Below are 25,695 nucleotides of genomic sequence, written 5' to 3'. Positions count from 1 at the left end.
TAACGACTACATTCTTGAGGCTAGAGAGTTTCTGTCTTGTCAATGTTGGAAACCATTTTCAGCAAAATCATGCATAGAAATGTGGCAAAGCAAAAAGAGGCGGATACATGGGCTGGTACTATTTTCCCCAAGATAAAGAAAAAAATAGATAAAATGACGAGAATGGGCAAAGAATCTAGGAGCATCACATGCTGGAAATGGTGTCTACCATGTCACATCAAATGAATATGAGAAAACCTACAATGTTGACATGGTGAGCGAGGCAATGTAATTGCGAGGAGATGGCAACTTACGAGGATTCCTTGTCATCATGTAATTGCTTGTTGCAGAGCAGATAGACTCCAAGTGGACAAGCTTGTGCATAGCTGTTATAGCATAGACACATTCAAGAAAGCTTATGCATACAATTTGACTCCTCTTAGATCCAGGGTTCATTGGGAAAAAATGAATGGACCAATTGTGCATCCTTGATACGTCTCCAACGTATCTATAATTTCCGATGTTCCATGCTTGTTTTATGACAATACCAACATATTTTGTTCACACTTTATATCATTTTTATGCGTTTTCCGGAACTAACCTATTGACGAGATGCCGAAAGGCCAGTTGCTGTTTTCTGCTGTTTTTGGTTTCGAAATCCTAGTAAGGAAATATTTTCGGAATCGGACGAAATCAATTCCGGGGATCTTATAATTTCGCGAAGCTTCCGGAGCACCGGAGAAGGGCCGAAGAGGTGCCGAGGGGGCCCACACCACACCCCGGCGCGGCCGGGGGGCGCGCCCCCTATGGTTTGGGCAGCCCGTGGCCCCTCCGACTCCGATTCTTCGCCTATATAAGCCGTCGTGACCTAAAAACATCGACGAAAGAACCACGAGACGAAAACCCATCCGAGCCGCCGCCATCGCGAAAGTCAATTTCGGGGGACAGAACTCTCGTTCCGGCACCTCGCCGGGACGGGGAATTGCCACCGGAGCCATCTCCACCGCCGTCTTCACCGCCATCTTCACCGCCATCGTCGCCTCCATGATGAGGAGGGAGTAATCCATCCCCGAGGTTGAGGGCTTCGCTGTAGCTATGTGGTTCATCTCTCCCATGTACCTCAATACAATAATCTCATGAGCTGCTTTACATGATTGAGATTCATATGAGTTTGTATCACTACTATCTATGTGCTACTCTAGCAAAGTTATTAAAGTAGTTCTATTCCTCCTGCACGTGTGTAAAGGCGACAGTGTGTGCACCGTGTTAGTACTTGGTTTATGCTATGATCATGATCTCTTGTAGATTGCGAAGTTAACTATTGCTATGATAATATTGATGTGATCTATTCCTCCTACATATGCATGAAGGTTACGGTGTGCATGCTATGCTAGTACTTGGTTTAGTCTGTTGATCTATCTTACACTAAAGGTTACTAAAACATGAGCATTATTGTGGAGCTTGTTAACTCCGACATTGAGGGTTCGTGTAATCCTACGCAATGTGTTCATCATCCAACAAAAGTGTAGAGTATGCATTTATCTATTCTGTTATGTGATCAATGTTGAGAGTGTCCACTAGTGAAAGTGTAATCCCTAGGCCTTGTTCCTAAATACTGCTATCGCTACTTGCTTACTGTTTTACTGCGTTACTACTGTCTGCAATACTACCACCATCAACTACACGCCGGCAAGCTATTTTCTCGGCACCGTTGCTACTTATTCATACCACCTGTATTTCACTATCTCTTCGCCGAACTAGTACACATATTTGGTGTGTTGGGGACACAAGAGACTTCTTGCTTTGTGGTTGCAGGGTTGCATGAGAGGGATATCTTTGACCTCTTCCTCCCTGAGTTCGATAAACCTTGGGTGATCTGATGACCCACAAGTATAGGGGATCGCAACAGTCTTCGAGGGAAGTAAAACCCAATTTATTGATTCGACACAAGGGGAGACAAAGAATACTTGAAAGCCTTAACAGCGGAGTTGTCAATTCAGCTGCACTCGGAAACAGACTTGCTCGCAAGAGTTTATCGATAGTAACAGTTTTATAGCGATAGCGAGTAGTGAAATAACGACAGCAGAAGTAACAAAGACAGCGAGTAGTGATTTTAGTAAACAACAGGATTAAAATACGTAGGCACGGGGACGGATAACGGGCGTTGCATGGATGAGAGAAACTCATGTAACAATCATAGCGGGGCATTTGCGAGATAATAATAAAACGGTGTCCAAGTACTAATCAATCAATAGGCATGTGTTCCAATTATAGTCGTACGTGCTCGCAATGAGAAACTTGCACAACATCTTTTGTCCTACCAGCCGGTGGCAGCCGGGCCTCAAGGGAAACTACTTGGATATTAAGGTACTCCTTTTAATAGAGTACCGGAGCAAAGCATTAACACTCCGTGAACACATGTGATCCTCACATCGCTACCATTCCCTCCGGTTGTCCCGATTTCTGTCACTTCGGGGCCATTGGTTCCGGACAGCGACATGTGTATACAACTTGCAGGTAAGATCATAAACAACTAATATCTTCATGAATCAATAACATGTTCAGATCTGAGATCATGGCACTCGGGCCCTAGTGACAAGCATTAAGCATAACAAGTTGCAACAATATCATAAAAGTACCATCTACGGACACTAGGCACTATGCCCTAACAATCTTATGCTATTACATGACCAATCTCATCCAATCCCTACCATCCCCTTCACCTACAGCGGGGGAATTACTCACACATGGATGGGGGAAACATGGCTGGTTGATGTAGAGGCGTTGGCGGTGATGGCGGTGATGATCTCCTCCAATTCCCCGTCCCGGCGGAGTGCCAGAACGGAGACTTCTGGCTCCCGCGACGGAGTTTCGCGATGTGGCGGCGTTCTGGAGGGTTTCTGGCGACTTCGACTTCTGGTACGGTGTTTTTAGGTCGAAAGGGCTTTTATAGGCGAAGAGGCGACGCAGGGGGGCACCTGGGGGCGCCACACCCTAGGCCGGCGCGGCCTAGGCCTGGCCCGCGCCGCCATGTGGTGTGGTGGCCCCCTGGCCCCTCTCCGACTCTTCTTCGGTGTTCGGAGCCTTCCGGAGAAAATAGGAGGTTTGGCGTTGATTTCGTCCAATTCCGAGAATATTGCCCGAACAGCCTTTTCGGAACCAAAAACAGCAGAAAACGGAACCGGCACTGTGGCATCTTGTTAATAGGTTAGTTCGGAAAATGCATGAAAACATCATAAAGTGCAAGCAAAACATGTAAGTATTGTCATAAAACAAGCATGGAACGACATAAATTATGGATACGTCGGGGACGTATCGGCATCCCCAAGCTTAGTTCTCGCTCGTCCCGAGCAGGTAAACGATAAAAAGAATAATTTCTGTAGTGACATGCTACTTACATAACCTTGATCATACTATTACAAAGTATATGAAATGAATGAAGTGACTCAAGGCAATGATCTATAGTTGCTAACAAATAGATAACATATAGCAAAACTTTTCATGAAGAGTACTTTCAAGACAAGCATCAAAATTCTTGCACAAGAGTTAACTCATAAAGCAATAAGTTCATAGTAAAGGCATCGAAGCAACACAAAGGAGGATATAAGTTTCAGCGGTTGCTTTCAACTTGCAACATGTATATCTCATGGATATTGTCAACATAGAGTAATATGATGAATGCAAATATGCAAGTATGTAAGAATCAATGCACGAGTTAACACAAGTGTTTGCTTCTTGAGGTGGAGAGAAATAGGTGAACTGACTCAACATTAAAAGTAAAAGAATGGTCCTTCAAAGAGGAAAGCATCGATTGCTATATTTGTGCTAGAGCTTTGGTTTTGAAAACATATAGAGAGCATAAAAGTAAAATTTTGAGAGGTGTTTGTTGTTGTCAACGAATGGTAGTGGGCACTCTAACCCCCTTGCCAGACAAACCTTCAAAGAGCGGCTCCCATTTTATTTTATTTTTGGGTGGCACTCCTTCCAACCTTTCTTTCACAAACCATGGCTAACCGAATCCTCGGGTGCACTGCCAACAATCTCATACCATGAAGGAGTGCCCTTTTATTTTAGTTTTATTATGATGACACTCCTCCCAACCTTTGCTTACACAAGCCATGGCTAACCGAATCCTTCGGGTGCCGTCCAACAATCACATACCATGGAGGAGTGTCTATTTTTTGTTAATTAATTTGGGACTCGGGAATCCCATTGCCGACTTTTTTTGCAAAATTATTGGATAAGCGGATGAAGCCACTAGTCCATTGGTGAAAGTTGCCCAACAAGATTGAAAGATAAACACCACATACTTCCTCATGAGCTATAAAACATTGACACAAATCAGAGGTGGTAAATTTTGAATTGTTTAAAGGTAGCACTCAAGCAATTTACTTTGGAATGGCAGGAAATACCACATAGTAGGTAAGTATGGTGGACACAAATGGCATAGTGGTTGGCTCAAGGATTTTGGATGCATGAGAAGTAATCCCTCTCGATACAAGGCTTAGGCTAGCAAGGTTGTTTGAAGCAAACACAAGTATGAACCGGTACAGACAAAACTTACATAAGAACATATCGCAGGCATTATAATACTCTACACTGTCTTCCTTGTTGCTCAAACACTTTACCAGAAAATATCTAGACCTTAAGAGAGATCAATTATGCAAACCAATTTTAACAAGCTTTACAGTAGTTCTCCACTAATAGGTTTAAACTACATGCAAAAACTTATGATCTACTTGAGAGCTCAAAACAATTGCCAAGTGTCAAATTATCCACAACATATGAGGCATTTTCTTTTCCCAACCAAATAACCAATAAGTATTGTAGCTTCCAACTTTTATCATTGAACATTAAAAGTAAAACGAAGAACACATGTGTTCATATGAAAAAGCGGAGCGTGTATCTCTCCCACACAAGGATTGCTAGGATCCAATCTTATTCAAACATAAACAAAAATAAAACATACAGACGCTCCAAGTAAAGCACATAAGATGTGACCGAATAAAAATATAGTTTCAGGGGAGGAACCCGATAAGTTGATGAAGAAGGGGATGCCTTGGGCATCCCCAAGCTTAGACGCTTGAGTCTTCTTGAAATATGCAGGGATGAACCACGGGGGCATCCCCAAGCTTAGACTTTTCACTCTTCTTGATCATATATCATCCTCCTCTCTTGACCCTTGAAAACTTCCTTCACACCAAACTTCTCATAAACTTCATTAGAGGGGTTAGTACTCAAAAAATTTGAATCCACCTTGGTCCTATAGTGGCACATTGCAAGAACTCAATAAAACATTAGCTACAGCCCTCTACGTCTAGAAAACCTCGCTTAAAGTCCACAAGAGACAATGCAAAAACAGAGACAGAATCTGCCAAAACAGAACAGCCAGTAAAGACGAATTTTAATAAAATACTTCCGTTGCTCAAATCAGAAAAATCAAAACTAATGAAAGTTGCGTACATATCTGAGGATCACTCACGTAAATTTGCATAATTTTCTGAGTTACCTACAGAGAATTAGACCCAGATTCGTGACGGCAAAGAAATGCTGTTTACGCGCAGTAATGCAAATCTAGTATCAACCTTCGATTAGAGGCTTCACTTGGCACAACAAAACACAAAACTAAGATAAGGAGAGGTTGCTACAGTAGTAAACAACTTCCAATACACAAATATAAAACAAAGTACTGTAGCAAAATAACACATGGGTTATCTCCCAAGAAATTCTTTCTTTATAGCCATTAAGATGGGCTCAGCAGTTTTAATGATGCACTCGCAAGAAATAGTATTGGAAGCAAAAGAGAGCATCAAGAGGCAAATCCAAAACAAGTTTAAGCCTAACATGCTTCCTATGCAAAGGAATCTTGTACACAAATAAATTCATGAAGAACAAAGTGACAAGCATAAGAAGATAAAACAAGAATAACTTCAAAAATTTCAAGCATATAGAGAGGTGTATTAGTACCATGAAAATTTCTACAACCATATTTTCCTCTCTCATAATAATTTTCAGTAGCTTCATGAACAAACTCAACAATATAGCTATCACATCCAGCATACTTTTCATGATTTCCAAACACATAATTTTTATCAAGTTCAAGAATAGTGGAATTAAAACTTTCAAACTTACTTTTATTAATAATATAACAAGGTAGTTGATCAATCTCAAGAGATATGGGACTCATAGAATAAGTTAAATCTTCTCCAATCCCATTTTCATTAGTAGTACAATTAATAGTATCAAGTAACATAGGACCATCATCTAGAGCTTTATCATAAACATTTGCCAAACAAAATTCTTTAGTACCATGCATTTCGACATCAGGCACAAACAAAGCATTATCATAAGATTTATCAAAGTAGCATGGATTATCATATATAACGAGTAGCATAATTATTCTCACAAGTATTACTCATAGGTACTATTTCAAGAGAATCCACGGGAACATAACATTCAACCTCTTCCGGTAAGCATGGAGGACAATCAAATAGTGTAAGAGATGAAGAGTTACTCTCATTAGAAGGTTGACATGGGTAGCTAATCCATTCTTCCTCCTTTTGTTCGTCGCTCTCCTCTTCTTTTTCATCCAATGAGCTTTCAGGTTCATCAATTTCTTCTTCCGCAGGTTCCTGCAAATTGTGAGTGCATTCTTGTGCATTAATGTGTCTCTCTTTATAATCAAGGATATAAGGATTCCTACTCGTAGCATTCTATGCAAGAATTAAGGATAGTAGAGACATAATCTTTAAGGCCCTTACAAACAACACAAGTTTCATAATTCTCAACCATGAAGGATTCTATCTCGGAGGCTCCCATAAATAAGACAAATTGTTCTACCTCTTCGAACCCATAATGAATATAGCAATTCCGATTATAGTTCTTAATTAAAAATTCCTCACTAAAGCCACATTGAAATTTAAGATGTTTACTATCCTGTTGAGAGCAACAGTTTATATCATGGCGTTCAAGCAAGATTTTAGCAATTGTATTCAATTTTTCTATCATAGCACTCATTATTTTACCAGTTCTTGATTCTCTATAACAATTATAACATTCTATAAGCTCCAAGTAGGTTGTTGGTTCTCCCATAACAAGCAGTTTTTAATTTTTTGGTTTTTCAAATTTTTATGGATTTTTGGGTATATGAGACAAATAAAACAAGACAAAAATAAACTAAGCAAAAGTAAACTAAGCAAACTAATACTAGACGAGAAATAAACTAAGCACAAGTAAACTAGGAAAAAGTAAACTAAGCAAAACAAAACAAAATAAAACGAGAGAGAGAGGTAGAGTGTACTCCCCGGGTGAACTTATGAGTAGAGCTATGCCTCCCCGGCAACGGCGCCGTGAAAACAGTCTTGATGACCCACAAGTATAGGGGATCGCAACAGTCTTCGAGGGAAGTAAAACCCAATTTATTGATTCGACACAAGGGGAGACAAAGAATACTTGAAAGCCTTAACGAGCGGAGTTGTCAATTCAGCTGCACACTGGAAACGAGACTTGCTCGCAAGAGTTTATCGATAGTAGCAGCTTTATAGCGATAGCGATAGTGAAATAACAGCAGCAGAGTAATAAAGACAGCAGTAGTGATTTTAGTAAACGAGCGGGATTAAAATATCGTAGGCACGGGGACGGATAACGGGCGTTGCATGGATGAGAGAAACTCATGTAACAATCATAGCGGGGCATTTGCGGATAATAATAAAACGGTGTCCAAGTACTAATCAATCAATAGGAATGTGTTCCAATTATAGTCGTACGTGCTCGCAATGAGAAACTTGCACAACATCTTTTGTCCTACCGGCAGGTGGCGCCGGGCCTCAAGGGAAACTACTCGGATATTAAGGTACTCCTTTTAATAGAGTACCGGAGCAAAGCATTAACACTCCGTGAACACATGTGATCCTCACATCGCTACCATTCCCTCCGGTTGTCCCGATTTCGTCACTTCGGGGCCATTGGTTCCGGACAACGACATGTGTATACAACTTGCGGGTAAGATCATAAACAACGAATATCTTCATGAATCAATAACATGTTCGGATCCGAGATCATGGCACTCGGGCCCTAGTGACAAGCATTAAGCATAACAAGTTGCAACAATATCATAAAAGTACCATCTACGGACACTAGGCACTATGCCCTAACAATCTTATGCTATTACATGACCAATCTCATCCAATCCCTACCATCCCCTTCACCTACAGCGGGGGAATTACTCACACATGGATGGGAGAAACATGGCTGGTAGATGTAGAGGCGTTGGCGGTGATGGCGGTGATGATCTCCTCCAATTCCCCGTCCCGGCGGAGTGCCAGAACGGAGACTTCTGGCTCCCGCGACGGAGTTTCGCGATGTGGCGGCGTTCTGGAGGGTTTCTGGCGACTTCGACTTCTGGTACGGTGTTTTTAGTTCGAAAGGGCTTTTATAGGCGAAGAGGCGGCGCAGGGGGGCACCTGGGGGCGCCACACCCTAGGCCGGCGCGGCCTAGGCCTGGCCCGCGCCGCCATGTGGTGTGGTGGCCCCCTGGCCCCTCTCCGACTCTTCTTCGGTGTTCTGGAGCCTTCCGGAGAAAATAGGAGGTTTGGCGTTGATTTCGTCCAATTCCGAGAATATTGCCCGAACGAGCCTTTCCGGAACCAAAAATAGCGAGAAAACAGGAACCGGCACCGTGGCATCTTGTTAATAGGTTAGTTCCGGAAAATGCATGAAAACATCATAAAGTGCAAGCAAAACATGTAAGTATTGTCATAAAACAAGCATGGAACGACAGAAATTATGGATACGTCGGGGACGTATCATGATCCACTTAAGGGAAAACTTGCTGTTGTTCTACAAACCTCTGCTCTTGGGGGCCCAACACTGTCTACAGGAAAGGAGGGGGAACGTAGACATCAAGCTATTTTCTGGCGCCGTTGCCGGGGAGGAAAGGTAAAAAGGCACTCATACTCCGGTTCCAGGTAACAGTACTTTTACGGCGCCATTGTGTTTGTGCTCGAAGCTATTTCCTTTAGATCCTGCAATTGCATCTTTTTGTTTCTTGTTTTTATTTTCACTAGTTAGGCATAATGGAAAACAACAAAAAATTTAGTGAGCTTTTTAATCTTTTTCCTGATTTAGAATTGTTTGGTGTGAACATTAAAAAACCAATGGAACCTTATTTGCATGCTAGTAGCGATGTTATTAGTATGAATGCAATTACTTGCTAATGCTATGGAGAAGTCCAAGCTTGGGGAAGCTGGTTTTCATGATCTTTTTAGCTTCCCATCTTTAGGGAGAAAATTTGCTCTGATAATACTTTATCTCCCATATGAGATAACTCTAATGATGCTTGTAATATTTTAAATGCACCTACTGAAAGTACTCCATATAAAATACCTATGAAAATTATTGAACGTGTTATGGATAACCGCTATGAAGGGGATGGAACTGTGCATCCTGGAGATCATTTACTGTTTTTGCATGAATTATGCGGGTTATTCAAGTGTGCGAGTATCTCTATGGATGAAGTGAAGAAGAAATTATTCTCTATGTCGTTGTCTGGTAAAGCGGCGCATTGGCATAAACTGCTGAAGGATGAGCATTCTCTTGATTGGAAGGATATTGTGCATCTATTTTATTCTAAATTCTATCCTCCAAGTGAAATTCACAAAGACCAAAACCGAATATATAATTTCTGGCCTCATGATGGAGAGAGTATTGCCCAAGCATGGGAGAGATTGAAGTCTTTAATGCTCAAATGCCCCAATCATGAGCTTCCAAGTAATATCATTATTGATAATTTCTATGCGAGACTTTCTCTTCAAGATAAGACTTTGCTGGATGCTACTTGTTCTGGATCATTCACGCGCAACAAAGAAGAGTTTAAAAGGGACCTTCTTGATCGGATTAAGGAGAACGCTGAAGATTGGGAGAACGACAAAGGTATAGAGTCAGGTATAAATTATGATTATGAATTCATTGAAACTTTCATGGATACCGATAAATTTCGAAATATGAGTGCTACTTATGGTCTTGACTCTCAAGTTGCTCGCAAATCTTTATAAAGCCTTTGCTTCTCATTTTGAATTGCCTAAAAAGAATTTTGATAAGTATCATGAACCTTTTAAAAAGGCTTGTATGAAGAATGAAATTGTTGTTAATTACCGTAATGAGCATGCTCAAACTCCTAAGAATGTTATTTCCTATAAGCATGTTAATTTTTGTGGAATACATAGACCTTGTGGAGTTAATCAAATCAAAAATGAATATTGTATCCATCATGCTAATGAAAAAACTAGAAAGTGGTTTAGGGCTCTAGATGATCTTGGTAAAAAAGTTCGTGCCCTCTATCCTTTTATTTGTGAAGTTTGCCATGAAGTGGGTCATTTTAATTTTCAATGCTCCTCCAATGATAATTTGAACCCAATGAGTGCTGCAAATTTGTATTGTGATGATGAAATTACTCCTAATCAGCATGATGAACTTACTTTATTTTTGGGGTGTGAAGAATTGTCGAGAAAAATCTCTTTGTTACATATGAGTGATCTTGATATTGATGATGTCCCTGCATGGGTGTTTTTCTTATTGCATTGATAATAGTCATACAAATACTTACATACAAAATATTTTAGAAGATGACACCTTACCAAAATATGATAGGACCGCTGTGTGTTTTCAACTAATTAATGAAAAGGAGGGATCCTCCCAAGTTTCTTCCATTGTTTCTGAAAGTAAATCAGGTTATGCGGACAAGCCACCCAAGCCTCTTCCTCCTAAAGAAGGGAACGAGGAAAAGGAGGAGGAGAAGAAGAAGAAGGGAACGAAGAAGAAGAAGAAGAAGAAGAATAAGGGGAATAAAAAGAAAGAGGTAACAACATATCCCCGCGTATATGAGATAACGATAGGTAACCGTAAGTATGTTGCTCCTGATGATTATTGTGATAATGAATCTGAGTACGATGATCTTCCTATACCCTTTACCCATATTAATGATCATGATTTGGAAGAGCACACTAACTTTGATGTTGGAAATCTCTTTGGTACCGATTATGAAAGTAATGATGATAGCATTATTCATGTCCCCTCAAACGATGATATTGGAAGCTCTAAGCTTGGGGATGTTGTGCTCAAAGATCCTATACTTGAGACCTCTACTTTTAGTGAAAATGATGATATCACATATTCCGGTCTAGATAATCGCTATAGAGATGGATATAACACATGTTACAATTATCCTTATGAAACTTGTCATGGTTATGATAGGCTTACTAAAAACAATTTCCTTAATATGCAACTTGTTTACCATGTTCAAATTCTTGATAATAACCCTGCTCCAATTACTATTAATGAGAATAATTCTTCTTATGCCAAATTTAATGATACTTCTATGCATATGAACCATGATAAGAATGTTTTAAGTGATGGGTATATTGTGGATTTCATCAATGATTCTACTGAAAGTTATTATGAGAGAGGGAAATATGGTTATATGCATCTTAATAATATTAAGTTTCCCCTCTTTATGTTGAGAATCTTGAAGTTACTCGTGTTTTATCCTCTTATGCTTGTCACTTTGTTCTTCATGAATTCATTTGTGTACAAGATTCCTCTTCATAGGAAGCATGTTAGACTTAAATGTGTTTTGAATTTGCCTCTTGAAGCTCTCTTTTGCTTCAAATACTATCTCTTGCAAATGCATCATCAAAACTGCTGAGCCCATCTTAATGGCTATAAAGAAAGAACTTCTTGGGAGATAACCCATGTGTTATTTTGCTACAGTACTTTGTTTTATATTTGTGTCTTGGAAGTTGTTTACTACTGTAGCAACCTCTCCTTATCTTAGTTTTATGTTTTGTTGTGCCAAGTAAAGTCTCTATGGTAAAGTTGATGCTAGATTTGGATTGCTGCGCAGAAACAGCATTGCTGTCTGTCACGAATCTGGGTCTAATTCTCTGTAGGTAACTCAGAAAATTATGCCAATTTACGTGAGTGATCCTCAGATATGTACGCAACTTTCATTAGTTTTGAGTTTTTCCATTTGAGCAAGTCTGGTGCCATTTTAAAATTCGTCTTTACGGACTGTTCGTTTTTGACAGATTCTGCCTTTTATTTCGCATTGCTTCTTTCGTCGTGTTGGTTGGATTTCTTTGTTCCATTACCTTCCAGTAGCTTTGAGCAATGTCCAAAAGTGTTAAGAATGATTGTGTCACCTCCGAACATGTGAGTTTTTGATTATGCACTAACCCTCTAATGAGTTTGCTTAAAGTTTGGTGTGGAGGAAGTTTTCAAGGGTCAAGAGAGGAGGATGATATACTATGATCAAGAAGAGTGAAAACTCTAAGCTTGGGGATGCCCCGGTGGTTCATCCCTGCATATTTCAAGAAGACTCAAGCGTCTAAGCTTGGGGATGCCCAAGGCATCCCCTTCTTCATCGACAAATTATCAGGTTCCTTCTCTTGAAACTATATTTTTATTCGGCCACATCTTATGTACTTTACTTGGAGCGTCTGTGTGCTTTTGTTTTTGCTTTTGTTTTGTTTGAATAAATGTTTGTGTGGGAGAGAGACACGCTCCGCTGGTTCATATGAACACATGTGTTCTTAGCTTTATCTTTTAGTGTTCATGGCGAAGGTTAAAACTGCTTCGTTCATTTTTATATGGTTGGAATTGGAAAATGCTACGTGTAGTAATTGGTATGATGTCTTGAATAACTTGATACTTGGCAATTGTTGTGCTCTTATTTAAGCTCTTGCATCATATACCTTGCACCTATTAGTGAAGAAATACATAGAGCTTGTTAAAATTTGGTTTGCATGAGTGGTTTCTCTAGAGTCTAGATATTTTCTAGTAAGATGTTTGAACAACAAGGAAGACAATGTATAGTTTTATGATGCTTGTAATATGTCTTTTATGTGAGTTTTGTCTGTACTAGTTCGTGCTTGTGTTTGCTTCAAACAACCTTGCTGGCCTAAACCTTGTATCGAGAGGGAATACTTCTCATGCATCCAAATCTTGAGCCAATCACTATGCCATTTGTGTCCACCATACCTACCTACTACATGGTATTTATCCGCCATTCCAAAGTAAATTGCTTGAGTGCTACCTTTAAAATTCCATCATTCACCTTTGCAATATATAGCTCATGAGACAAATAGCTTAAAAACTATTGTGGTATTGAATATGTACTTATGCACTTTATCTCTTATTAAGTTGCTTGTTGTGCGATAACCATGCTTCTGGGGACGCCACCAACTATTCTTTGTTGAATATCATGTGAGTTGCTATGCATGTCCGTCTTGTCTGAAGTAAGAGAGATCTACCACCTTCATGGTTGGAGCATGCATATTGTTAGAGAAGAACTTTGGGCCGCTAACTAAAGCCATGATTCATGGTGGAAGTTTCAGTTTGGACATATATCCTCAATCTCATATGAGAATAAAAATTGTTGCCACATGCTTATGCATTAAAGAGGAGTCCATTATCTGTTGTCCATGTTGTCCCGGTATGGATGTCTAAGTTGAGAATAATCAAAAGCGAGAAATCCAAAATGCGAGCTTTCTCCTTAGACCTTTGTACAGGCGGCATGGAGGTACCCCATTGTGACACTTGGTCAAAACATGTGCATTGCAAAGATCCGGTAGTCCAAATTAATTAGGACAAGGTGCGGGCACTATTAGTATACTATGCATGAGACTTGCAACTTGTAAGATATAATGTACATAACTCATATGCTTTATTACTACCGTTGACAAAATTGTTTCATGTTTTAAAAATAAAAGCTCTAGCACAAATATAGCAATCAATGCTTTCCTCTTTGAAGGACCATTCTCTTTACTTTTATGTTGAGTCAGTTCACCTATCTTTCTCCACCTCAAGAAGCAAACATTTGTGTGAACTGTGCATTGATTCTTACATACTTGCTTATTGCACTTGTTATATTGCTTCGCATTGACAACTATCCATGAGATATACATGTTACAAGTTGAAAGCAACTGCTTAAACTTTATCTTCCATAGTGTTGCTTCAATGTCTCTACTAAGAATTTATTGCTTTATGAGTAACTCTTATGCAAGACTTATTGATGTTTGTCTTGAAAGTACTATTCATGAAAAGTCTTTGCTATATGATTCAATTGTTTACTCATTGCATTAACATTGTTTTGAATCGCTGCATTCATCTCATATGCTTTACAATAGTATGATTAAGATTATGTTGGTAGCATGTCACCTACGAAATTATCTTTTATCGTTTACCTACTCGAGGACGAGTAGGAACTAAGCTTGGGGATGCTGATACGTCTCCAACGTATCTATAATTTCCGATGTTCCATGCTTGTTTTATGACAATACCAACATATTTTGTTCACACTTTATATCATTTTTATGCGTTTTCCGGAACTAACCTATTGACGAGATGCCGAAAGGCCAGTTGCTGTTGTTCTGCTGTTTTTGGTTTCAGAAATCCTAGTAAGGAAATATTTTCGGAATCGGACGAAATCAATTCCGGGGATCTTATAATTTCGCGAAGCTTCCGGAGCACCGGAGAAGGGCCGGAGAGGTGCCGGGGGGCCCACACCACACCCCGCGCGGCCGGGGGGGCGCCCCTATGGTTTGGGCAGCCCGTGGCCCCTCCGACTCCGATTCTTCGCCTATATAAGCCGTCGTGACCTAAAAACATCGACGAAAGAACCACGAGACGAAAACCCATCCGGAGCCGCCGCCATCGCGAAAGTCAATTTCGGGGGACAGAACTCTCGTTCCGGCACCCTGCCGGGACGGGAATTGCCCCCGGAGCCATCTCCACCGCCGTCTTCACCGCCATCTTCACCGCCATCGCTGCCTCCATGATGAGGAGGGAGTAATCCATCCCCGAGGTTGAGGGCTTCGCTGTAGCTATGTGGTTCATCTCTCTCCCATGTACCTCAATACAATAATCTCATGAGCTGCTTTACATGATTGAGATTCATATGAGTTTGTATCACTACTATCTATGTGCTACTCTAGCAAAGTTATTAAAGTAGTTCTATTCCTCCCTGCACGTGTGTAAAGGCGACAGTGTGTGCACCGTGTTAGTACTTGGTTTATGCTATGATCATGATCTCTTGTAGATTGCGAAGTTAACTATTGCTATGATAATATTGATGTGATCTATTCCTCCTACATATGCATGAAGGTTACGGTGTGCATGCTATGCTAGTACTTGGTTTAGTCTGTTGATCTATCTTACACTAAAGGTTACTAAAACATGAGCATTATTGTGGAGCTTGTTAACTCCGGCATTGAGGGTTCGTGTAATCCTACGCAATGTGTTCATCATCCAACAAAAGTGTAGAGTATGCATTTATCTATTCCGTTATGTGATCAATGTTGAGAGTGTCCACTAGTGAAAGTGTAATCCCTAGGCCTTGTTCCTAAATATCGCTATCGCTACTTGCTTACTCGTTTTACTTGCGTTACTACTCGCTGCAATACTACCACCATCAACTACACGCCCAGCAAGCTATTTTCTCGGCACCGTTGCTACTTATTCATACCACACTGTATTTCACTATCTCTTCGCCGAACTAGTACACCTATTTGGTGTGTTGGGGACACAAGAGACTTCTTGCTTTGTGGTTGCAGGGTTGCATGAGAGGGATATCTTTGACCTCTTCCTCCCTCAGTTCGATAAACCTTGGGTGATCCACTTAAGGGAAAACTTGCTGCTGTTCTACAAACCTCTGCTCTTGGGGGCCCAACACTGTCTACAGGAAAGGAGGGGGAACGTAGACATCAATCCTCCAATCTACACAAAGGTCATGGGAAGACCAAAGAAGAACAGAAGGAAAACTCCAGAGGAAAAGGAGGAACATGGAGTCAAATCTATCACAAGAGCAGGTGTGACTATGCACTCGCTACGTGTGTAGAAACCCCAACCATAATAAAAAAGGACATGCCAAGTGGGTATTGGATAACCTAAATGGAGCTACCAATGTGGAAGATGATGATGTGGATGATCCTTCTGTCATGCGGCACTTAATGCCTATCACTCCCGACCCTAGAAATGATCCAATGCATCAAATGAGAACACCTGGTGCATCAAATGGGCCAAGAGGTAACTCCATGATCCAAGCCTAATTTTTCAATCTATGTTATTTGATTCAATGTTTCCCTGTACCAATGTGTCAACCAATGTTTCAACATGCAGCGACTCACTTCCCTCTACCAAGAGTGCAACAACCATTACACGAAGAAAGTGCCTTTGTAGTGTCTCGCAAGAGAGGAACTACCACCTACAAGGCTAACCACTGCAAGTGCAAGTGCAAGAGGAAGAGGAGCCGGCAGAGGAGGAGCAAGAGAAGGCTGGAAGAGGCGAGCTAATGCACAAGCGGATAGAGGAAGAGCAAGAGGAAGAGGAGGAGGCGAGAGGAGGAGCAAGTGAAACAGGAAGAGGAGGAGGAAGACAAGGCTGGCGAGAGGAGGTGCAAGTGCAAGAGGAAGAGGAGCTGGCGGAGGAGGAGCAAGTGAAATAGGAAGAGGTAAAGGAAGGAAAAGAAAAGAGCCAAATATGGCGAGAGGAGGCCAGTTCATCACAGCCAATCGTGCCAACTTCATCAAATGCAAGAAGAAGAGGTTACAACACGAGTCCGGGATCAACCTACTACTTGCTTTTTGGTGATGAGCAACCCGAGAAATGAGCAACCCAGAAATGAGTTGCCTGATTTGAATGAGGCATTCCCAAGTGACAATCCTGAAGAAATTCCAATTAGTCAGACAGCACCTGAGTGATGAATTTGTAATGTTCTAACTGAATGATGTTTAGGATCATATTTATATTTGTAAACACTTGAATGCTATCAGTGCTACTGAAATGATGTTTGAACCCTACAATTTGTCTTCCTCTGGTAAAGGAAGGAAAAGAAAAGAGCCAAATATGGCAGAGGAGGCCAGTTCATCACAGCCAACTGTGCCAACTTCATCAAATGCAAGAAGAAGAGGTTACAACACAGGTCCAGGATCAACCTACTACTTGCTTTTTGGTGATGAGCAACCCAGAAATGAGCAACCCAGAAATGAGTTGCCTGATTTGAATGAGGCATTCCCAAGTGACAATCCTGAAGAAATTCCAATTAGTCAGACAACACCTGAGTGATGAATTTGTAATGTTCTAACTGAATGATGTTTAGGATCATATTTATATTTGTAAACACTTGAATGCTATCAGTGCTACTGAAATGATGTTTGAACCCTACAATTTGTCTTCCTCTCATTATCGATGCCTGAATGCAAAGCAAGTACTTGTTGGAACTCGAAGCAAAGATTGATATTTATTCCATAAACGAGTTGGTTACAAGCATGGTTTTCATCTAAACAAGCATGGTTACAACCATGCTTTTCATCTAAACAAGCATGGTTACAAGCATTGTTGGTTACAAGCATAGTTGATATTTATTCCACCTACATTTCCCAATTCTACCTCACATTGATCATAGCAACAAGCACTAAGCACACAGAGAACAAGCACACAATTACACATTCCCTCTAATCCCTCCTTCTAAGCTCCTGGCTATGTTTCTTCGACAACTTCTTGTTCTCTCGCCTTCCTCATCTCTAGCCGTAGCTCCAACCCCTTTAGCTCAATCAGCGAGCAATGCATTCTCCTCTTCAAGTTTCTTCTTCTGCTTGTAAGAAGAAACATCAACCAAGTCAGAAACTGAATTTCAGTTAACACACCAATTTCAGAAACTGAATTTCAGTTAACACACCAATTCCAGCATACACAGAAAATTAACTCACCAGTGTAGATGGAGACGATGATCCTCCTGCTGTCTTCCAGAAGTACTCACCTGTGATCGTCGCCCACGGATCTCCCTCCTTCCAGATGCGCTTGTCCTCCTCCTTCGGTTGCTTGGGGGTGGTGGCGGGGGAGGCTGCCGCAGGCTGGCCGGCCGAGCCTCCATGGCGCCAATCCGCTCCTCCGGATTGCTTGGAATTGCCGACCGCCGACAATTGGGCTCGCCATGGCCGCCCTCTCCTCCTCCGATGCTAGGCGGCGGTATAGGAGCATGTACTTCCGGACTAGCTTCTCGTACCTCCATTGCCGAGTCTCCTCCGCAACCCTCTCCTCCGTCGCCGCATTGCCGCCATGGCCTTCCTCCGCCACCGCATGTCGCGGCCCTCCGCGACGGCCACGAGCAGGAGCGAGGTGCGGAGCCACGGGCCTCGCCCCTCCACCGCGGCCCTCCGCGACGGGCAAACCCCGGCGGCGGCGTCCGGCCCGTGCTTGTCCATGCTCCCCTCCCCTTGGTCCGCCATGCATCTAGGGTTTGCTTCCGGTCGCCGCGCGGCGAGAGGAGAGGAAAGGGGAACGAGACGAGCGGACGGGAGAGGAAAGGGAAAGAGACGAGCGGAGAGGGAGAGGACCGCTTCGGTCGCGCGCGATTCTCGCATTCTGTAAGGACTTTTCTGCAAAAACGGTTTGACGGTTGACCAGGGACGCGTGGCAGCTCCAGAGACCACTTGTACCAACGGTGCACATCCAGGACAAGTTGTTGTACCACCTGAACACACTTTTCAAGTTTTTGTATGAAAATGCACATAGGGTGCAAGTTCTTGTGCCTGTGGTGCAATTACCTCAAAATTCTATACAAATCAATTAACTATTATAGAAAACCTTTCTATAAAGTTCATCCTGCAAATTTAATATGCAAATTCTTTGAATCAAAGAGATCGTATACTTTATTCGAATACCGAGGTAATAATACTCACTCTGTTCCATGAAAACTATTTTAAATTTACCTAAAATTTAAATGTATTTAGACACATCTATTATGTAAATACATGTAAATTTAGACAAATCTAAGACAAGTTTGCAAATAGAGATCCTTTCACACGTCTGACTAAAAAATTTGCATCTTCTTCCTTCACCAGGAATGGACCAGGCGTGCCAGCCACCGATTTCCCTCGCTCCCATGGCATGCGGGCCCTAGCGTCGTCTTCCTTCTCCGTCTTGCTCCCGGTCGCGTATCGACTCTTCCCACTATCCCCAGCCATGGCTCGCCTCCTCGCGCGGACCCTAACCCTGGCTCCTCCGCGGTCCTCCCTGCGCCCCCTCCGCGTCCGCGGGCTCTCGGCCAAGGTGGAGCTGATCGAGATCGACCTGTCCGAGGAATCCGCCTCCTCATCCTCCTCCTCCGGCGCCGCGGACGAGCCGATGGGGATGCGGCGCCTCAACGACGCCATCCACGGCGTCATAGTGCGCCGGGCCGCTCCGGAGTGGCTCCCCTTCGTGCCGGGAGGGTCGTACTGGGTGCCGCAGATGCGGCGCCCGCTCGGGGTGTCCGATCTCGTCGGCACCGTCGCCTACAGCGCCAGCGGCGCCGTGGATACGTCGGCCATGGCCAGGGCCGCCGTGGATAGGGCTACGCTGACCAAGGACGAGGCCATGTGCTTCACCACGCCGCGGGGATGGCCGTCAGAGGCCTACTTCGTCGAAGGTGAGGCATATCTTGTATCTTGATGGGGGTTGCAGAATGAAATGTTTTATGCCATTGTGGCTTTCGTTGTATTTATCTGAGGCGTTTAATTTGTTGGTGAAGGATCAAAAATCCACCTGAGTCAATGGCGCGTCTAGCTCTAGTAACCAAAGGAATGCTACATCCCCAAAATTAAACGCGTACAACATTGTATTAACATTCTCTATCTGCTATGCCGCTAGCTAAAAACTTGATCTTTTCTGATTATAATTATGGATGATTTTGCGATTCGTAACACGTTCTTAGAATTTTGGTAATTTCACAATTGAAAGCAATCCTAACCAGCCATGATAAACAGTGCCTTGGTGTATATAATGTGAACATGTTTGCGGGGAGCATTTGATATGTATTGGATGCTTTAGTTGAGGCTGTGTATAGCTTCTCCACAATGTGAAATTTGAAGATATACTACCTGATGCGACATGTAAGGATGAACTGTTTTAATAGGTTTAGACAATTATCAGGGTCGTTCCATAGTGGATGGCACAGTTTGTTGGGTACAGAAAACAACTGAGATAACATCTGTCTTGTTACATTTCATTCTTTTGTCAGCACCATTCTCTTGTTCTGTTTTGTTGGTTCATCAAATTCAGCTGCATAGTTCTAGTAGGATGATTGCATAGACACTAAAATTGATTTTTTTTTCTGGAACACACATCTAAATACATGCCATTTTGGCGTGGTGATAGTGATGGTTTTCTTCCCTGTTTTGTTTAAGATCAATATTCCCTTTGTTAGTCTATGCAGGGCATGATGATTCTGGTAGCTGACTGTACTTACTATTGCAGTTTTAGTTTAATTAGCCTATGTCTTTGGATGTTTTTGCCTGATGGATCAACACAGCTTCTAATCCGCAATTAAATACTGGATTTTTTTTATTTTGGTGGTTAAAGTAAATAAATTAAGACAAATTCAAAGAAGTGCAGAAAGATCAAATCCCATGACTTTATAATGTACTTGACAGAGAATATTAGCGACATGAAGTTCTTATATTTTTATTTGTCTAGAAAATGGTTTTGAGTGGATCGGTAGACAGTAGCAGACTGCATGAGAATGTTATGTCGCAGTGCCCAGCAGGTTGACTGCAGGAGAGAACGATATCCTAGTGCCCGTGAGCATTTGGACTTACGAAAGCAGACTTCTTCTTTTCCACTCTAGGTAGAGCCTGCTGATATTGGTCTGCATGTGATGCACTTTCTGTCGTTCAACCATCATAGGTGAAACATTGAAACATCGTTTGTATAGTGGTACCAAAATGAAGAAAACATGGGCCGGTCTAGTCATATACAACCTCCGTTCGGAAATAAGTGACTCAGCTTTACATCCGTGTCTAGACAAAGATGAGTCACTTATTTCCGAACGGAGGGAGTATTCTGTAACTTAAGAGGAGTTGTTTGTTAAATATTCTGTAACTTGCCATGGATGCGCAAGACAGAAGCCGCCAGGGAAATTTTTTGGTCCAAGAATCACTGGTCTGATACCATTTGTCAGGATCCCGATTGGATCTGATGAGCTAGGGATCAAGTAAAACACGAATTTGAGAGAATTGAGCGATAAACTAGGTAAATTGCAAGATAAATAGCAGGAAAATAAGAACTAAAAAATAAGTCAAAGATAAATCTAGGGTTTATATTTCTCTTGGTTGTTTTCAACAATACACGAGTTGGCTTATAAGAAAACATGCCACCCTCTGGGTTAACAGAGAATGACCAAATAACCCTCATTGTCAATAATTCACTAATACCCCCATAATACCTGTATCCTTACATCCTAGTCCCTGACACTTTTTGTTATGTAGGGTATAGTTCTAGCTACTGCTCCCCTGTGACCCAAAATGGTTACAATCATGTATTTAATTAGATTTACATTTTGGAAGAGATGATGGACTGATGGTAGTTTGGTTGCATTGGTTCCGGATTGCCCATGTGTTACTAGATGCATGTGCATCCCAGAATTTGATTGTTAGATTGGGACTTCCTGTTTTGGCTCCACTCTCCAGTATTATTTGGTAGGCTAATAATTAATTTCTATTAAAAAGGGAAACTTTGGCATCCGGTGAAGAGGTCAAGGAAAGATGCTACTCAAACTGATGATGAGGATAGCTAATTTGCCCTTGCAACCCTACCTGGAGTAAGTTTATTCACATTCCTTTAGAAAATACTTTGCAGTTACTATATCCATCTAGCTGTGACTGGTATCCTCAAGTTTATTCACATTCCTCAAGAAGGTATTTCGTGTCTTATTGCTGTAAATTATGTCGCCACCTACTCCTGATATTATCATTTTCATGCATATTATGATGATGTTAACACTAATACCTTTTTTGTTGGAAAGAATACAATAGTACAGTGCATTCGCGATAGAAAAGATATCTTGCTGGCTCTGATTCACTACCTGGACGGTGACTATTGCCACTTTTGTGCAAGTTCTATTACAGAAGTGTTTATATCAGTCTATCTGAAAACATGTATGCAGTAATCAAGTATAAACCTTTCATAGTAAGAGAGAGAGAGTGACTTGTGAACGAACATTCCAATTGAATACCTGCAAGCAGTAGTTTGATAGGGCATCATTTTCCCTGCACCCTGAATGAGCCTTTGTCTGTTCTGAACCTCATTCATAAGCAACTCTGATTCTAAGATGTTGCGCTGTGCAGGTCCACCAGGTCCACACTGGAAGGCTCAGCTTGGAGAAGTAAACCTCTGCTGATGGGCTCGTGGATGTACATATAGACGATATAGACAGCCAGGGATCCCAGTGATAATAACGAGCCGCCTCATCACCCGCCTCTTCGTCTGTAGATCATGCGAGCTTAAGATGAATATGATTTTGTATTTCGCACAGCCGTGTGTCTGTGCCCTTGACTGCTCTCTGAGCTGTAGTGTATGATGTACCAACTAGTCTGTGGGTTGTTTTCCACTTGTACGAATACCTATCGGCTCTTCGGGTTGTCAGTGTCAATGGGTAATATCAATATGGATATTTTACTGAACATGTCGTCCATTGCCTCTTATGTTAGACATCGTCAGATATTTATGTTGATGACTACCTGGAGTTTGATCGCAGATCAGGCGTAGGCATGTTACACAGAAAAAGAAGAAAAGAAAGGGTGAACAATAGTCTAGCTGCCTGTGTCATTTGCATGCCCGCCGCTCCAAATAACTGTAAGGTGATTTGCATCATTATCATCTTAACAAATGTTTGAAGCTGTTAGTCTGCCTTTGTCATTCGTACGGCCAAAATGTGTGTTCGTCTGAATTGTTTGGTTTCCGATTGCATCTTCATTTTCCGTGTTTGGGACCGTTAGGGCGATGTGGATGCCACATGATTTTGTCAATTCGATGGTTTGCTTTCTGAATTAGGTTCCCATTTATAGTGCTATGAAGTCTAAATTAGTAGTAGTAATTTTCTGCTACATGAGGCTTGGCGGGTGGCGCATCGCATCACTCACCTACGAGTTCACAGTTGATTTTGACGGGATCGTTGTCATTGCTGTTGGTATTCTGGGAGCACCAAACATGTACTAGCGTAGCTAGCTTTCCGTAGCTTTGACGCCGAAATTCTTTATCAGATGTAATGTAATGTAAGTAGCCGTTTCCTTGAAGAAACGTCATCGAGCTTTTGATTCAAACATACTGCAGAACTGCTTGATCTGCCTGTGTGTCCTTCCAACAACTCAGCTGTGCCGAAGAAACCCATGATGTTCCATCGAGTTTTCATACGATGGAACGCCTGAAACTTTTGCGGGAAACAGTTCCATTTCCATGTCACAAGCCGCAAGATGGTGGCCGTCTGAATCGCGAAGTGGCGCCCGTTGAAAGGCGAGTGTGCGCGATGATCACGGCGCGCGCACTTTCAGTTTCAGACAAGCGGTAGGTCGCTCTGAGGATCCAACATTTGGGGTCGACTGATTGATTCGTACGAGCGCCGGCAGGCAGCAGCTATTCCCCGAACATGCACGCACGCGTTGGGAAGAGCATTATGCGATCGCCCCATTATTGTGACACGACATGGCATGGAGACACCAAATCCATTACCATTATCCGTCTCGAGCCCCAAGTCAGCATTTCTCATGTGTGTGTAGACATGCATCATGGGCTTTTGATTTGCCATTGGAGCTAAGCTAGGAGCCCTAGGACGCTGGCGCCATGTTCCCCCACAGTGCTCGCTCGCGCCTTTTCTCTTTAGCTGTCGCCGATCGATCGATTCTCCAATCTCAATCATGCCCTTCAAACCCTGAACTGTTCTGAATGTGAAATGGCGAGAGATTTCGAGGGGGGAGGGGGGGGGGGCAGTTCTTTTCCCCGGTGCCTGAGAGCTATAAGTAGTCTGATGGTGATGGGGCTGCTCGCTTTCCCCTCAGTTTTACGCTCCAATTTTAGGTTCTTCTCTGAAGAAAACGCAGACGATTCTACATGACAGATAATACTGCACAGTTGAGTAGCTAGCCACCATAGTACTCTTCTACTAGTAACGCGCTTCAGGTTCAGGTTGTCTGATCCTGCTTGTAGTGGTCTGCCTAACCAATACTACATACACTAGTGACTAGTCTTTAGTGTTTACAACTTCACATCCCCCAATATATGCACACTTGGCACAGGTCTACATCTACGCTTAAACTATCCGGTGAGCTTGGAATCTGAATACAAAACATAACTTTCTGAGATTTAAATGTGTCAAGCCATGGTTCTTACGGTAGTTTATAGTACTTACTTGGTGACAAGCTCCTTTTCCAACGCTTAGACCCCATTTGTAGTTAGTTATTAAAATGTATCCATCACCAGGCGACTAACCGGTGTCGTCCTACCTATCTGTCTTTCCCCTTCTCCGGGCCGCATGTGCCCGAGTTTGTCTTGTTTTCTAGGGGTAGCCATCCAATTGAATACTCGCACCTGCAGCTGTTTCATTTGAGGTAGACTGCTGGCAGCGCCACCATCTTCGCCCTACCAACCCTGTGATATTCACTTTGCTTCATGCTCGATTTCTTTTTAGCAAATAGTTTGCGAAATGACCCAAATTCTCACATGCTTTGCATCGTTAGCATAGCCGTGAGAGAAGAAGAAGAAGAAGACAGGAGCTTAATCACAAAAGGAAGTGAAGGCTCAAGTCTGAACATGTGCCGCTCATGTCCTCCGAGGTCTCAAACCGAATCGAGAATCGTCTGCCATTGCTCCACATGACTCATGATCGGTCTCATCTGTCGTCTTCTTGGGGTAGCCATCAGAATATTTGACGCTAGCTGGGGAATCACTGCATGTGAGGCTCCCTGTCCTAAGCCAACTCGGTAGGCTGCAGGTAGATTAACCGCACCGAACTGTCTCAGCAGCTGCATGCATGAGCTTTTTTACAGTTAGCTTTATTTCCAAAGTATTTTTGTTGTATGGCCTGGGTATGCCATGCTCAATAATCATGTCGCTTTTTTCTGTTTGTTTAATTGTAGCATTATCTTTAAACTAGTTGGCCTTAAAATTAAGTACAAAGACCTTGCCTCTGCGATTCCTAATTACCATTTCTTTTCAAATTTGAAAGAGGTGAAACTTGACATGAAACAACTTTGGACATGTAAGTAGTTAAGTACACATGCTCAACTTGTAGCTAAAATTACATGTTTGGTATCTATGCAGCAACCATGGTAGATTCTTTAAGGAAAGCTTTGACTCTACCATGTGTCACACACTGATTGCTTATCCTTAACTAAGTGATGCGTTGGTCATAGGCTCCATAGATATTTTAGTTTATGAATTGTCGCCTGTCGGTGCATGTTCATTATTGCAGGACGATGAAAACGTGTGATCCTTTTGCACAACGGAACTTCTCAGCCTCCTATCACGGCGAGTCATGCAAATATATTTATAAATTTTGAAGTAAAAAGATCAACTACTGAGTATGGATTATTAGAACATCTTCACCGGCGCCCCCAAATAGTCGCCGACAGAGGCGCCGGCACTTCCATATAGGGGGAACCAGCACTGCATCCTCTATTTAGGGGTGTTGTTCCCACACCGGCGCCCCCAAATCGGCGGTTCCGATAAATAAGTTGAATTAAAATCTCAAATAAAAGCATAGAAATTCGAATAAAGAGAAGAAACATTCCACAAACTAATACATAATTGGGAACATGGTTTAGACGAAAATATAATTTGGAACATGATTTTCCACAAACTAATACATAGTTTGAACCGTGGTTGACACAAATATAAAATATTGCAAAATAA

General features: G+C 42.1%; 1 protein-coding gene across 1 annotated transcript; it reads left to right on the top strand.

Annotated features, from left to right (window-relative positions):
• Positions 1-18,912: 18,912 nt before the first annotated feature.
• Positions 18,913-22,474, top strand: LOC124677398. The gene is made up of 3 exons (XM_047213388.1): positions 18,913-19,441; positions 21,519-21,610; positions 22,137-22,474. The coding sequence occupies exons 1-2, from the start codon at positions 18,922-18,924 to the stop codon at positions 21,584-21,586; spliced, it is 588 nt and encodes a 195-aa protein (XP_047069344.1). The 5' UTR covers positions 18,913-18,921; the 3' UTR covers positions 21,587-21,610; positions 22,137-22,474.
• The last annotated feature ends 3,221 nt before the right edge of the window (positions 22,475-25,695 follow it).

Source organism: Lolium rigidum, chromosome 7 (genome assembly GCF_022539505.1).
Source record: "Lolium rigidum isolate FL_2022 chromosome 7, APGP_CSIRO_Lrig_0.1, whole genome shotgun sequence".
Classification (NCBI taxonomy): domain Eukaryota; kingdom Viridiplantae; phylum Streptophyta; class Magnoliopsida; order Poales; family Poaceae; genus Lolium; species Lolium rigidum.
The sequence above is the reverse complement of the archived record's forward strand: the minus strand, read 5'-3'. Positions and strand labels throughout refer to the sequence as shown.